The 13,939-nt window shown below is 45.1% G+C and overlaps 4 protein-coding genes across 5 annotated transcripts in view; 2 read left to right on the forward strand and 2 right to left on the reverse strand.

Moving 5' to 3' along the window:
* LOC131258445 (uncharacterized) overlaps positions 1–4,239 on the forward strand; it is a 42,281-nt gene extending 38,042 nt beyond the window's left edge. Inside the window, exon 3 of the mRNA XM_058259766.1 lies at positions 2,386–4,239. Coding sequence (XP_058115749.1) covers positions 2,386–3,455 — 1,070 coding nt within the window. The 3' untranslated portion in view covers positions 3,456–4,239. The remainder of the gene's footprint in view (positions 1–2,385) is intronic.
* A 112-nt stretch (positions 4,240–4,351) lies between these two features.
* Positions 4,352–5,554, reverse strand: LOC131258777 (mediator of RNA polymerase II transcription subunit 27). Its single transcript, XM_058260156.1, has 4 exons — positions 5,346–5,554; positions 4,919–5,270; positions 4,610–4,831; positions 4,352–4,530 (listed from the first exon to the last, which is right to left on the reverse strand). The coding sequence occupies exons 1-4, from the start codon at positions 5,522–5,524 to the stop codon at positions 4,396–4,398; spliced, it is 888 nt and encodes a 295-aa protein (XP_058116139.1). The 5' UTR covers positions 5,525–5,554; the 3' UTR covers positions 4,352–4,395.
* A 1,870-nt stretch (positions 5,555–7,424) lies between these two features.
* LOC131272294 (vacuolar protein sorting-associated protein 11 homolog) lies at positions 7,425–11,619 on the forward strand. Of its 2 annotated transcripts, none has more exons than XM_058273973.1 (5): positions 7,425–7,517; positions 7,583–9,725; positions 9,798–10,095; positions 10,181–10,409; positions 10,687–11,619. In XM_058273973.1, the coding sequence occupies exons 1-5, from the start codon at positions 7,503–7,505 to the stop codon at positions 11,278–11,280; spliced, it is 3,279 nt and encodes a 1,092-aa protein (XP_058129956.1). In that variant the 5' UTR covers positions 7,425–7,502; the 3' UTR covers positions 11,281–11,619. The 2 variants fall into 2 exon arrangements, with proteins under 2 accessions (XP_058129956.1, XP_058129957.1); XM_058273974.1 differs by having other exon boundaries at positions 10,705–11,619.
* A 470-nt stretch (positions 11,620–12,089) lies between these two features.
* On the reverse strand, positions 12,090–13,674 carry LOC131272295 (dolichyldiphosphatase 1-like). The gene is made up of 3 exons (XM_058273975.1): positions 13,121–13,674; positions 12,757–13,036; positions 12,090–12,653 (listed from the first exon to the last, which is right to left on the reverse strand). The coding sequence occupies exons 1-3, from the start codon at positions 13,227–13,229 to the stop codon at positions 12,290–12,292; spliced, it is 753 nt and encodes a 250-aa protein (XP_058129958.1). The 5' UTR covers positions 13,230–13,674; the 3' UTR covers positions 12,090–12,289.
* Between the last annotated feature and the right edge of the window lie 265 nt (positions 13,675–13,939).

The raw sequence follows: 13,939 nt of genomic DNA on the forward strand, positions 1-13,939 counted from the left end.
ACGGCCACCCATGCATCGCCTGGACCATTTCGAGCCGATCATCCAGATCATCCCTTGTCCTCTGGAGATGATCAGTGGTGTGCGTTTGCTCGATTTAGAACTATCATCGCAGGAAGAAACTTGAGTATGTACATTACTTCTTTTTAGCTGATCCTATTCAGTGTGGATTCAACTTTTTGAGTAGATTATAAAAGAAAAACAAATCTGAACTCTCTGAAGTGTTACTGAAAAAAAAAATGTTTCGTTTAACATAACAAGATAACTGGCAAATATGCAATCTCAAAATAATTTATTAATATTATGCATGTCTGCCAAAATCAAACAACTATTTTGGCATGAGCATCTCAGTGGAATGTTTTGTCTTGTAAATGTGATTGATAAAATTGTTAAATTAGCAAAAGTGTTCCTTGTTGCCTTTTTCAAGTTGTCGAAAGGATAACAAGTACAAAAATTTAAAAAAATTGATGTAAACATACAAAGTTTAGAAAAAAGCTGCTTGTGCTTGTGTTTTGACTCCATTCAGTACAATGTTTGCTCAAGTCAATATCAATCACATTAAAAGGATTGAAGTTTAGAAAACTAGGGTTTTTTTAAATCGTTTGAGGTGATAAATATTTAAAAAAAAATGAAAACGATTTCTTTACCTACGATTTCCAAACAAAAAGGTTTATTAAGTTGATACTTATCTCTGCATGATCTAGGTAGAAGCTTAGACGTTCCCTTGCTTGAAGAAATCCTTAACTAAAACGGTTTGGTTTCTCAGACACAATCGCATCACCAGAGCATTAGGCGGCCTGTCTGCGGACCGTTTATGCAAACAAGCATGAATCACGACCAACCGCCGCGCTTAACGAGTGTAGAGCAAAACCGGCAGATCAACGAACCCTTCCGAAATGCGGGACGTCGCCGTCCGAGTGGAGCATGATCGATCGATCGGCGGTTGTTCACTGCGGATCGATCAGTGGCTGCGGGCCACAACAACAACAACGACGGCGGCGGTACTGTTATCCTGGATCTTTTATTTCCATGTCCACGGTACCGCCATGCGCGCGGCGATGGCCCCGATGGCAAGTGCTTTTGTGCCGTGTGCTTACGCTTACGTAAACGCGAAACTTCAACTGGAGCGAACCCACATGGGATCGGGAGCTCGGGCACTAAGTAGCCCGACAGAAACAACCCTGTGTGGAACGGAAAGTGATCCTCACGAGGCATTTTCGTCAGCATCTCCGACGCCATTCGTTCGCCATGCTTGTGCGCATTCGAGGGCTTTTCATTTTCATTTTTCCGTCAGTGAAGCGGGCATCATTTCTGTTTTCCTTCGGCGGTCTTCAGCGAAAGATGTTTGAAATTACATCATGATCATTGGGTATTGAATTCACAAACCACGAACAACCAAGGGAAGTATTGCTGCATGTTGCATTTCACGGATTTGAATACCGCCATCGATTATCTCGAGCAAAAATCTTTATTGTGTTTCCCTGAGTGCATTGCCCGATCTCAAAGGATCGATGGAAGACTCCGCGTGCTCGGAGATCTGCGAGTAAATCGATAGGTTTGTAAAAGGTCCGCGCGGGTCCAAAAATGAATACTATCTTGTACCTTTTGGGCATCAATACTAGTCTTCCACGGCGAGTTTCTTTTCTCCCTTTTGCTCTCAAGCAATTCACCATTGTTGCGTAAAAGTAAATCATGGATAGTTGATTCATTTTTGTTTGAAACCACAGAAACTGCAAACCTTAAACGATGAACCTAAAATGGAGTAGGATGTCGAAAAATGTATCAAATAATTTCGAAACTTAATCCGACACTTTGTTCCAATGTGACTCGCCGGTTTATCCGGACATCGAAGAGTTGGTATCCCATTTGGCAAATGTCTTTCTGTGCGAAGATTAACTAAAAAAAAATATCTCGACCACCCACGCCCATGTGGATAGTACTGCACAGGATTAAAACGCATTTTTATTGCTATTCCGACGGGGGACGTTAATGTATTCCAAGCGATGCTTCCCACGCATCAACCTCTTTCGATTTTCAAATCACATAAACGACGCGCATCAATCTCGGGAGTGTCCTAGGATTAGCATTTTATTTTATTTGTTGTGACACAACAGCAAAAGTGTTGATGCTTTTATTAAAACATAATGTATGAGTTGAAAAAATATGTGAGCTCACATTCGTTATTCGCAGACTGATATTTTAGACACTCATTGGTTTAATTTTATGACATTCAAAAAAGGCTAAAAACAAATTCAAATTTATGTGTTTGCCATCTGATGCTAAGCTGTCTTAAATTCAACTTTTCCAAATCTGTTATTGTGAAAGATATTTGTCATCCAGATATTAATCACAAACCTTTCCGGTTCTTTCTTCCATTTGCTTTCGCAGACTGTTCCCACTTTCACGAGCATTGTGTGCGCTGCACCGACACCAGCTGCATCAAGTGCACGGAAGTACTACGAGTCGACACGGGCGAATGTCTTCTGGAGTGTCCAAATGGCTACGTGGCCCAGTGGTCGACCAACTCCGAACTGATGGGTCGCGTGTGTCATCCGGTCGGGTTGTCCGGGTCGCTGCTGGCCGCGGTCGTGGGCATCGTGGCGGGTGCGATCGTGTGCGTGGTGATAGTGGTGGCCGCAATGGCCGTGATACGGCGACGCCAGAAGCGCAAGAAGTACCGCGAGTCGTTCATCGACGAAAACATCGACCGGCTCGAGTTCGTACGCCAGCTGGACGAGCTACGACCGCAGGCCGAATATTTCCTGCAGATGCTGAACGACACTCGGCGGCAGATACGGAAGCTGCATCTGGCGGGCGACAGTGCCGGTGCGGCCACGTACCATCCGGTCGTTCGGGACCTGGCGAAGATTCTGATCCTGCTCAATAAGCCGGTCGAGTTGATAAACGCACCACCGCACGACTGGCAACGGTTGCACGTGTGGGCCGAACGCGTTCTCGACCGCTACAAGCCAGAGCTGGCGCAACTGATCGAGTTCCTGCAGCAACCGTCGGCCCCGCTGTCCCCGTCGGCGTCCGATCCTCGGCTCGGCTCGTCCGACCATTCCACCTTCAAGTCCGCGTACCATCCGAACGCTGCGGGCCATCACGAGACCAACGAGAGCGACCTCTCGCCCAGCCTGAGCCAGAAGAACGAGCGAAACCTGTTACGGCCGGAACTGATTCAGCTGCAGAAGCACCGCACGTTGCCAACAATGCAGACCACGCACCACTTCCTCGGTTCGCTGATCAGCCTGCACGAGTTCGACGAGCGGTCATCACACACGACCGACACAAGCCACCACTCAATGGCCGGCGGCAACAACCCGTTCGACGACACGTTCGATCACGTGCGCACGTACCTGTCAACTTCCGGCATGAACGACAGCTCGCTCTGGCTGCAGGACGAATTCTTCAAGCTTGGCTTTCGGCCGCAGGACGAAATTACGACCGAGCTATGATCGCCGTACAAACGCCCTATCGCCACCATTCCAGTGCAATCGAAATAAAGTAGAAGTAACGAAAATTCGTGGTGGAATTGAATCATTCCCCGCAAAGCTTGGACGTCTCAGAATCACGGTTGTTGTAAGGATGCCTTGGAGGACACTCGCTCAAACACAAACACAAGCACACACATACACCGCACACCAGTGCACCTAGTCAGTTTCGAGCGGTGCGTGCAAAATGGTGCTGGATCACTAGGCGCATCGATTGTTACGCGGTTAATAGGGAGAACAACGTAACAACAGGCAGCGGAGAGTGTATAGTTTGTAAACAGAGTATCTTGTAAACGACGAGCTAGGGAACCATCATCAGGTCTATCTCCAAACGGTGAAAAAGCGACATATTTTTGCCAAATGCAAATTTTCACTCCAATACGCGCGGTCCTCGATTCGTCAGTTTCTATGTACATTAGTTTGAAGTAATTACTTTATTTATGGACTCCCCTTTTTCCGTCAAGAAAATGTCCGGGTAGCACACTGTTTGAGTGAAAGAAGTTTATACATGGAGGAGAAAATTATGTACGTTGTTTTCCTCTAACTTTTTTTATGTGAGCACTACAACGCGGTTAGTGTGAAGTAATTTATATTAGCCAGCCATCAGACGGTCTAAAGAGAAATAGTACAATATTGTAAACACGCAATGGCCACTCGTGGACCGGAAGGAATGGATTGTATTGAGAAGTTATTGGTTACGAATTTATTAAATAAAATTTAACTAAAAGCGAAACCTGTAAATAAATCTGAAAAATATTCATAAACGTGTTTTTACTACATCGCATCTTCTATATAAAATGATTTCAAGATTTAAAATATGTGAAAAAGAAATTGACTTTTATTAAACTCAATTACGGCGTCGAATTACTTGTAAAGATGTTTTTTTTTAAATTATATTATTGGTTTACTGTTTGCACTCTTCATGGAACGGCTCGAGGGTTCGCAAGTCTCTCCAGGTCGGGGGAAGCGTATTGTGCAGATGTTTCCCACATTTCTTACAAGGATCAGCAAACAGCGTTACATAGCTTCTGAACCAAGTCTGAAAACAATAAATCCAAAAGCGATTAAATTTTTATATTCTTCATCCCACCTTGCGTTAATGGACATGTCGTACTTACAATAAAACTTCTGATAGCCAATTCCGGAAGCGTGGGCGAGAAAAAGTGCAGCATTGCGGAATGGGCGTGATCTTGAACCTTGCGAAAAACGTGATGCCTTGACTCAGTCCAATGCTCATCGACACCATCTAGCAGTGATTCTTCGTATCCTTTCACCGTTACCCATTCAATCAGCAACCCTTTAAGAATAACCGCAGCTCGCAAAACACGGGCGATAGTAATCTGAAACGAGCATTAAAATGTTTGCCATGCGATACGATATTTCCAGACCGTTGGCCAGAGTTTCGTCTACCATATGTTATCACTTACGTGCAATATTGCGTTCGTCATAAACGGACGTACGATCTTCAGGTTCATGTTGTTGTAATGAATACTTCCGATCAGATTGTCCACCATTTGCGGCGTGGCCAGATGGCTGGATGGAAGCGAACGACGCCGTTTGGTGTTTGTGTAGTAGGACCGTTTCAGTGAATTCTGCTGCAGCAAGGTCGATGCAAATGTGCTGTATTCGTGCAGCTTGTCGTGCCATTTGTAGCTCTGCACCAGATGCGGATACAAGGCTTGGCGTTCGAGGTTCGTTTCCAACGACAGGTACGCCGAGTTGGCCAGGTTGAGTGGAGCTTGTGGCGGAGTTAGATCACTAACACATGATTCAAATTCTCTAGAGAAAGATATGAGACACTTTAGTAGCTAAGCTTGAACGTGCACATACTTTCGTGCAGATTTTATTCCTTACTTCAAGTTGGCATTAACTGAGTTAAGCAGCTCCTGCAGCTCCTGAAGAAACTTCTGTTCCTTGCCTTCTTCACCATGATCAGCGCGTACGCCATTGCCTAACGATTCGAAAACCTGTCCAACACTTGATCGCAACACGCGCAACTGGGAGAGAGCATTATTTATCGGTTCCAAATTCATTTTTCTGGCTACAAAACGATAAAGCGGCCGGAATAACGAAGTCCTGTTTATGCTGTCAACTGAGGTATGCAAAAAAACGTAAACAAGTACTAGCCGATTGGTTTATACATTCGCGTTCAATGGTACAATGTATATTTATTGATTTACTCAGGATCTGGAGAGAATAAATTGATAAGATTTATTACAAGAAGCTAGTGGATGCAAATCATATTTTCTTTTCAAAATATTTTAAAATGTTATTTCAATGTTCTGAGCGAACCAAATAAAACACATTCGAAAATGATCAGTTCGATATTTTCGATTTCGAAAACTCACTGTCATTGTGACATTTCAATTCAATGCCCCTTCTCGTTTGGTGATTTATATTTAATATTGTAAGAGCCCCGCTACACGACCCGAAAACTCAAAAACTTCTCGGCGAGAAGAGGGGAACAACCGAGAAGTTTACGTCAAAAACTTTTCAGCTCCGTGAGCTGAAAACTGCACCCGAGAAGTTTTTGGCAGCTAACCGAAAACTCAAATGCGTCAGAAGAAGAAGACGAAAAAGAAATAAATGTAAACATAACAAATCTCAAAAACAAAATAAACGAACATATGGTGATAAATTTACGTGTTTCTTTTGTAGTTACGGTTAGTTAATATTTTGTTATTTTATAGCTAGAATATCAATTATAAATTCACTATAGATCAGGGGTTCGCAAAGTCCGGCCCACCAACTGATTCCAAAATCTAAAAGTTTCAAAAAGTTTAATGATAAAGATTAAAATATTTTATTCTACCACTTTTTATGTAACTTGAGAACATCAAAATCTTCCTTCTTCATGCGAAGAAAGTTAATTATAGTTTCATTTGCTTGCTCTGCTACAGTATTGTCCAGCAAACGGTTGCCATCTTCTTGCCTCCGCACAATACGCCTGTTGCGTTGTTGCAAGTTTTGGGTACTCAACTCGATGACCCGCGATAGGGTAGTTAGCCACACTTCAACAGATTATCCATCTTTTACTTTTTGTGTGAATTGAAATAAGATCTTGTTTTCTTTGAAGGAAGATTTTTGAGTTAACTGAAAAATCAAAAACAAAAACCTCGTTGCGCCGCAAAGTTTTGAGTTTGCGGCTCGTGTAGCGTGGCTCACAGAATTGGTACCACAAAACGCGGCTACACGAACCGAGAAGATTTTGACGTAAACTTATACGGTTTTTGAGTTCTCGGTTGGAGTTTTCGGTTCGTGTAGCGGCCCGGTAAGATACTTTCGTCCCTCTCAAACCTATGTAGGGGTAAGCGGTGGGACATATCATCATCATCATCATTATCATCATTAGCATCATCATCATGTAAACAAATCCATGTCGGTCTGGAAATTGTGTATCCTAATCTAAATCCCCAGAATCCGATTCAAAATCCGGTAAAAATGGTCTGGTCCTGATGAAATGGGTTTGGTTGGGTAGAACAACTCGAATAATGGACATTCTACTGTATTTGTTTGTAAAAAATAGGTTCCAGGAATTTTTCTAGAGCCAAACTTGCAAATTGCGCAAAAAACTCAATCCATTGAGTGATGGATCCATTGATGTCCATTGGACATTCTACCCAGCGTTCGATTTGAGTAAACTTAAATCAATTACATTGTCTCTAGATCGACTAGTTATGTGACTAATTCGACTCAAATCATTGTGAGTCGATTCAAACAGTTTAGGATCAAGTCAGAATCGAGTCAAATCGAGTCCCAAACCAATCAAATCTGATTCGAATCCTAATCGAATCAAATCTTTAGAATCTGTCAAATGGGATTTGAATCTTTAGAATCCGTCCAGGGATCGAATCTTCGAATCTTCCGAATCCCGATTCTGCCAACACTACTACAAAAGACGAGAAAATTTGTCATCAAAACAATTATCGTCGATCCCGGAGGAACATCTTCGTGTTCCGTGAATACGCCCTCAATTATAGGTTTAAAATAGTGCATATCCAACGTTTCCGGATGGCTATATTCGAGGTAGATACTAATGGGGCAGAATCTTTTACGGTGCAGTGGTACTAACGTCTTTACTTTATTTCCAGTGGCGCAAGTTTAACTTTTTCGACCTCCGCAAGGGTGTCGATAAGGATAAGGTGTCCGAGGCCTTGCAAGGGGCCAAGATTACAGCCACGGCAAACGGCAACAGTTTGATAGTGATCTGTGATTCCAGCGGCTTCATCCACACGTTCACCCGTACGTGGGTTGCGGTTAGTTTCAAAGGCCACGAAGGTTCGATACTGTTGTGTGATATTTCCAAGCAAAACAATCTGCTCGTGACGGTGGGCGAAGATATCAACGGACCGTCGTTTAAGGTGTGGAATTTATCGAAGATTTCCACCGTCAATGGAGCGCAATGTTTGCGTACGGTACGCACGATGGTTTCCGTGCCGACGGCACTGGCCGTCTCCGAAGGTGGTCAGTTCATGGCGATTGGGTTTGCGCAGGGCAACATATCGCTGTACCGTGGTGACATCAGCCGAGATCGATCGAAAACGCTAAAACAGCTGACGGCAGGTACTAGTGACATCGTGGGCATTGCGTTCAAGCACTGCCACAAGCACACGCAAATGTTTGTCTGCTCCAACTCCGGTGTGTACCTGTACAATCTGCACAGTCGCGACAAGGAAATTCGCGTCATTCTGTCCAGCATGAAGAAGGAGGTCGGTTGCTGTGCCCTACAAACCGGTCACAACGAGGGCCATTTTATGGTTGGGCTTGACGATGCCGTCTACTGCTACACGTCCGACGGGCGGGGACCATGTTACGCGTTGGAGGGAAGCAAAACACTGCTGCACTGGTATCGGTCCCATCTGCTGGTCGTGATGCGTAGCCCACGGTCTCCCGGTGGTTACAATCTCACCGTGATCGATATACAGAACAAATTCATCGTCTTTACCTCTCCCATAGAGGAGGTCGTGGCAATCCTAACCGAGTTTGGTACGTGCTACATTCTAACGGAAGGCAAACAGATTTTGCATCTCGACGAAAAGGACCTCCAGAGCAAGTTGAATGTGCTGTTTAAGAAAAATCTGTACGACATTGCTGTGCGCATCGCCAAGTGCAACCAGTACGATGCCGAAGGGCTGGCGGGAATCTTCAAGCAGTACGGTGACCACCTGTACAGCAAGGGTGACTTTGGCGGGGCAGTAGAACAGTACTCCAAAACGATTGACTATCTGGAACCGTCGTATGTAATACAGCGCTTTTTGGATGCAAGGCACATTCACTTTCTGACGGACTATCTGCAAACGATTCATGCGAAAGGACGGGCAACGGCCGACCATACCACGCTCCTGTTGAACTGTTTCACCCGGCTCGACCGCACGACACAGCTAAAGGAATTCTTGAAGAACGACCAGAAATCGAACCTGTTCGATATCGACGTCGCAATCAAGGTGTGCCGCGATGCGTCCTACGTTGAAGAAGCGTTCCAGTTGGCAAAGGCTCACCAAAAGCACGACGCTTGTCTCAGCATCCTGACCGAGGACATGGGCCAGCACGAGGAAGCACTCAGCTACATCGAGATGCTACCTCTGGCGGACGCGGAAGGAATCTTGAAAAAGTACGGTTCCGCGCTGATGACCAACTGTCCGGATAGAACGATCACTCTGCTGAAGAAGCTTTGCACCGACCTGGCCACCTACCGGAACTCTACGCCCGGCAGGGATGCTTTGATGGTGGACGATTTGCTGGCAGACTTGCACATCAACGAAGAACGCCCACCGCCGCGTGGCACCGCGGAGGATTTTATACACCTGTTTTCCGATACGGACCAGTTGATCGATTTTCTCGAGCATCTTGTGCGATTCGTGCCATCCAGCAGTCAGTGCGTTTATAGCACACTGATCGAACATTACCTTTACAAGTGGCAGGAATCGCCGGCAATGGAGGCAAAGTTGCTCGAGCTGTTGCGATACAATGGCGAGCGGTACGACAAAAACCATGCGCTCGCCCAGTGCCGGATGTACGAGTTTTGGCCCGGCGTGATGTATCTGTACGAGGAGGATAAACTGTATCATCTGATCATACGGCACTACCTCAAGCACCGGGAGTACGACAATTTGCTAGCGTGCTGTCGGAAGTTGGCACACAACAATGCATCACTTTGGTTGCTCACGCTGAACGGGCTCAAGAGTGACAGCCGAGCTCCGCCACATCTTTTCAACCAAATTCTGCAAGTTATCTGTAAGCAACCCGTACACCACACCAGTTTTGTAGTGCTCTTTTAGTTAATCTCTTTGGATTTATTTGTGACAGCCCAGAAAAAACTGCAAGCGCCACTGCAAGTGCTCGACTGTTTGGCGGTCGAGGACGGACCGACGTTTCTCTCGGTAAAGGATTACTTTATGCAGGTATTCCAAAAAGAGCAAGATACCATCCGTCAGGAGGAGGAGCTTGCGCGAACCTACAGTGAAGAGTCTGCCGTCATCAAGAGGCACATAAAACATCTGCAGGAGGGCAACGTTGAGTTTCAGAATACGACCTGCGACGCATGCAAGCAACCACTGTCGATGCCGGCACTGTTTTTCCTCTGCAAACATTCCTACCATCAAGAGTAGGTGGATGATGTTCGCTAAAACTGCTGCTTCTTATGGTTGATGGTTGCGGTTATTATTTCTTTGCTTCTTTGTTTCTTCCAGCTGCATTCGAAGCTACACCGATACGGAGCGGGACTGCCCGGTGTGCAATAAGAACAACATGCAGCTGATCGAGGCACTGCGAGCGCAAAGTGAGGCGCGCGATCAGCACGAAATGTTCCACGATATTCTCGAGCGGTCGCCGGAGCCGTTCTCGGTGGTGGCGGATTATTTCGGTCGAGGACTGTTTAACAAGCTGCTGATCGTAGAGGAACTTGATCAATCGACGGAAGTAAGTAGACGTGGTTAGAATAGCGTAAGTGACTCGCCTAAAATTAGATCAAATCTCGATCGATCGTTTGAATTCCAACAAACCTTTCTTTGATTATGCATTAGTATTCAATCAATTTATCGCCAGTTTTGTGAAACATTTCATCTTGGTATTTTAGTAACTCTTCGCCATTTTGAGATTTATTGGTCGGTTCAACTGCAATTCTTTAAAAGTCTGTTTTGTGAACAATTGGTTTCGAGTATGCTAAAGCAGATATTTCCGATACTTTTTCTTTTAGCATACCGAAACAACGAAGCAACCTGAACGAACTAAACCACCCCAAGTTGGAATAGAGCCGAAGGGGGGCAGCAAACAGACGTCTTCCTATAGCATCAATACCCCCAGCCCTAGTAACTATGGTGCCGGAGCGGAAGCGCGATTACGCCAGGAGGAAGGCCGTACGGCGGGGCAGGTGCGCCTCGAGCCACAGGAGAGCGAAATGCGTTTGCGGCTGATGGAACAGGAGCGCATACGGCAACGACAACAGGCCGCCAACATTGTTCAGCAACAGATGAAAATCCGGGACGACCGTGGCCCCAAGACGCAGTCTCCGTATGGTAGTCCGAAGCCTTCGGCGGCCGGATTCGCCAATGCTAATCCATTTGAGAAGAAAATCTCCGTACCGCCGAGCAAACCGTTCGTACCGGTTGCTAAGCCGGCAGCGTCCAGCAAAAATCCCTTCGATGATGGAGAATCAATGGCGGGAGAGGCCGGCGAGTACGACAATACCAAAAATCCGTTCGGCGAAGAGACCACCGGCGGGGGCCGTAATAACGCAAGTAATCCGTTCGAAGAGGAATACGACAGTAAATTGGATCCGTTTGCTGAATAATTTACTTGCAGTGCAAATTTATCGAATCGTTTCGGATGAACAACCATATTCCGTATGTGTATGTAATCAATTGTACTACTCTCTGTTGCTGTTGCTTGTTAATTTTCCTTCAGTTAGTATCTGTACTCAAGCCGCTGTCAGTTCAGTTAGTATCTGTACTCAACCTCAAACAACGCAGAACAAAATACATACGTTTAACTATCCCTTGCGAACAATTTGAATTAATTTCACCTTTTTTTATTAGGCTTTCTCAGCCCGTTTCGGAAACGACATATAAATGGAACAAATAAAGTAAACGAAAAGTGTGAGTAGTAAATCGATATAATCGAAGAGCTGCAGAACGAATGTCGTCGTGTGAGCTCTTGTGAGTTTATTTTCTAATCCATTAGAACGAATGGAAAAGTCCATCACCAATTTTTGTTTTCATTAAGTCATCCAGCGGTTTATCATCACATTACTTCTTGTGGTGCACGTGCATGCGTGCAGTGCGATGGATTATTTACTCCTCTACTCGAGAAGATTGGTGAATACGAATGTGTTCAAGGTTCATTGGGGACTGTTCCTACTTTTTACTTGATCGCTTTGCTATGTTTTCATTTTTCTTTTACTATGTTTGCCAAATGGTACGAAGTTTATTAAATGTTGCTGTTCGCCGCGTCCATTACTAATCGACGTCCATGAAAATCTCTATGTTCGGTGTCGCTGTTGAATTTCTAATTCATTCGGGGGTACGTGTCCTTACGAACTAAGCAAAACCCTAGGTGGATTGTGGTTCAGTGGACAGTTCGTCCGGTTTATTGTGCACACGATGCACACTTGCTTGCGCATTCCTCTTATCTAGCCGCAGCAGTTCCGTGTCGATCAGTTTTGAGTGTTGCTCGTTCTGCGCGGTTACCCTACCATATGACTACTATTCCGGAACGTGGAAAAGTACAAAACAAGAAAAACAAAGCAAGCCGTGTGGTTGCTATTTGATGTACGATGAGCGCCGTCAGGGTGACCAGAAATGTCACTGAGATTTCATGCTTACGAGCTTACGTGCCCGGGCGCGTGCCTCGTGTCGCGTGGCGGTGTACTCGAACCACAGCACATTCGGTATAAGCGTAGTGTCCCGGAGCAGGAACAACTCCGAAATGCGCCACGTCACCACCATCGGAAAGTAGGGCGTTAGCACGCAGTGTGTTAGCAGGAACCACAGAACGCCCATCACCATGCCCACGAAAGCACCAATCAGCACCTGATTTAACGTGTGATAAAGCAGGTAGATTCGTCCGAAGCACACGAGAAACGCTGCCGTCCAGCAAATCGCCAGCACCAGCAGTCGGACGAGCCGCTCCAGTCTTGCGCTATTACTATTGTTCATGTGATGCAGTCTGCGTTTGTGGGGAACAAATTGGAAACAACAAATAGATTAAATTAGATTCGGCAATAGATTAAATTAGATTGAAACACATTTTGCACCGGTGCATCACATACCTTATAAAGATAAATAGTAGCACGTAGGTGGCAAAAAAGCACATAAATTGTGAGTGTGATGAAGGCATTCCATATTCCGTCCAGATCTGTGCTCGCGAAACGGGCCGCGGTTCCTTTATCCAGTGCTTCAGTATCATGTTAAAGCACTCGTTGACCAGCGTCCCGAGAAAGAACACGATCGTGTGCAGATCCCGCCGGAATAGAATTAAAGCGACAAAGCCGGCTCCAATGCCGAGCGGCGCTAAGCTGATCCATGCTAGCAACTTGCCCACCAGATCACCTATACAAATGGAAACAAGCCACGTATTGATCAGATTTAATGGAGAAAAAAACATCCCATGAGATCACATATTTAGATCACTACCTTTGGGGTATTCTACGAGCGTTAGTGTAATTGGTTGCCATTCCGTTCCTATACTTGCACTGGGCGACGAAATCGAGTCGTGCGGATGTAGCAAATCTGGCGAGGACATTTTCACACTTTCCTACGGATGTTTTGACATTTACCAGCTTGTTGACTAATTTTACACGAACTCGTTATCGGTTCTGAGTAGCACGCTGGGGTGTTTTCGGCCACGAAACCTCTTCACTTCATTCACCAGATCTTATATTTGCCCCATTCGTGAAACAACGTTGAAGTCGTGAATTCTCCACCATATCACAATTGTTTGTATGAGCTCACGAAGCTACTAGAAACCGCAGCTTGTGAAAGGACATTGTTTACTTGTTTGACTGATGTGTATAACTCCGAGTATTACACCAAAGCACTTATTCCATTGTCCGCAGCATCCGATGATGTAAACTACTCCAATATGAAATCCAGCAACTTTATCAGATAAATGCAACACATGAACAATGCGTCCCAGCGAAAACCCACCGCAGACTGAGGACTGTTGAACAACGCGACAAGTGTCACTGTACCAAGTCAAAACGACAGCAACAGAACAATCGAAGGGAATGGGGGAAGTAGTCATAAATAAACTGGTTACTGTAGTGTTGCTTAAAATATCGCCATTGCCAATCTGCGACGATAGCTGATGAATATTTTCGCGAAGTGGAAATATTTTTCGCAAAATATAAATTATGTTTCATCGAATGTCAGTGTTCCAATTCAAAACCGGCTAAAAATGGCAATGATATTTCATCGATTTTAGGTTCAAAGATTCAAAAACCTTGGTCACAA

Source organism: Anopheles coustani, chromosome 3 (genome assembly GCF_943734705.1).
Source record: "Anopheles coustani chromosome 3, idAnoCousDA_361_x.2, whole genome shotgun sequence".
In the NCBI taxonomy this organism is placed as follows: domain Eukaryota; kingdom Metazoa; phylum Arthropoda; class Insecta; order Diptera; family Culicidae; genus Anopheles; species Anopheles coustani.

What these genes read in the sequence shown, in the direction of transcription:
- LOC131272294 (XM_058273973.1), top strand. An exon ending in CCAAATTCTGCAAGTTATCT is followed by an intron (nt 9,726 to 9,797) that starts GTAAGCAACCCG and finishes TATTTGTGACAG; the next exon opens with CCCAGAAAAAACTGCAAGCG. An exon ending in AACTTGATCAATCGACGGAA is followed by an intron (nt 10,410 to 10,686) that starts GTAAGTAGACGT and finishes TTTTTCTTTTAG; the next exon opens with CATACCGAAACAACGAAGCA.
- LOC131272295 (XM_058273975.1), bottom strand. Translation starts at nt 13,229, where the DNA reads ATGTCCTCGCCAGATTTGCTACATCCGCACGACTCGATTTCGTCGCCC. An exon ending in GCTCGTAGAATACCCCAAAG is followed by an intron (nt 13,037 to 13,120) that starts GTAGTGATCTAA and finishes CCATTTGTATAG; the next exon opens with GTGATCTGGTGGGCAAGTTG. An exon ending in CTACTATTTATCTTTATAAG is followed by an intron (nt 12,654 to 12,756) that starts GTATGTGATGCA and finishes CCACAAACGCAG; the next exon opens with ACTGCATCACATGAACAATA.
- LOC131258777 (XM_058260156.1), bottom strand. Translation starts at nt 5,524, where the DNA reads ATGAATTTGGAACCGATAAATAATGCTCTCTCCCAGTTGCGCGTGTTG. An exon ending in TCAGTTAATGCCAACTTGAA is followed by an intron (nt 5,271 to 5,345) that starts GTAAGGAATAAA and finishes ATCTTTCTCTAG; the next exon opens with AGAATTTGAATCATGTGTTA. An exon ending in TGGCTATCAGAAGTTTTATT is followed by an intron (nt 4,531 to 4,609) that starts GTAAGTACGACA and finishes TATTGTTTTCAG; the next exon opens with ACTTGGTTCAGAAGCTATGT.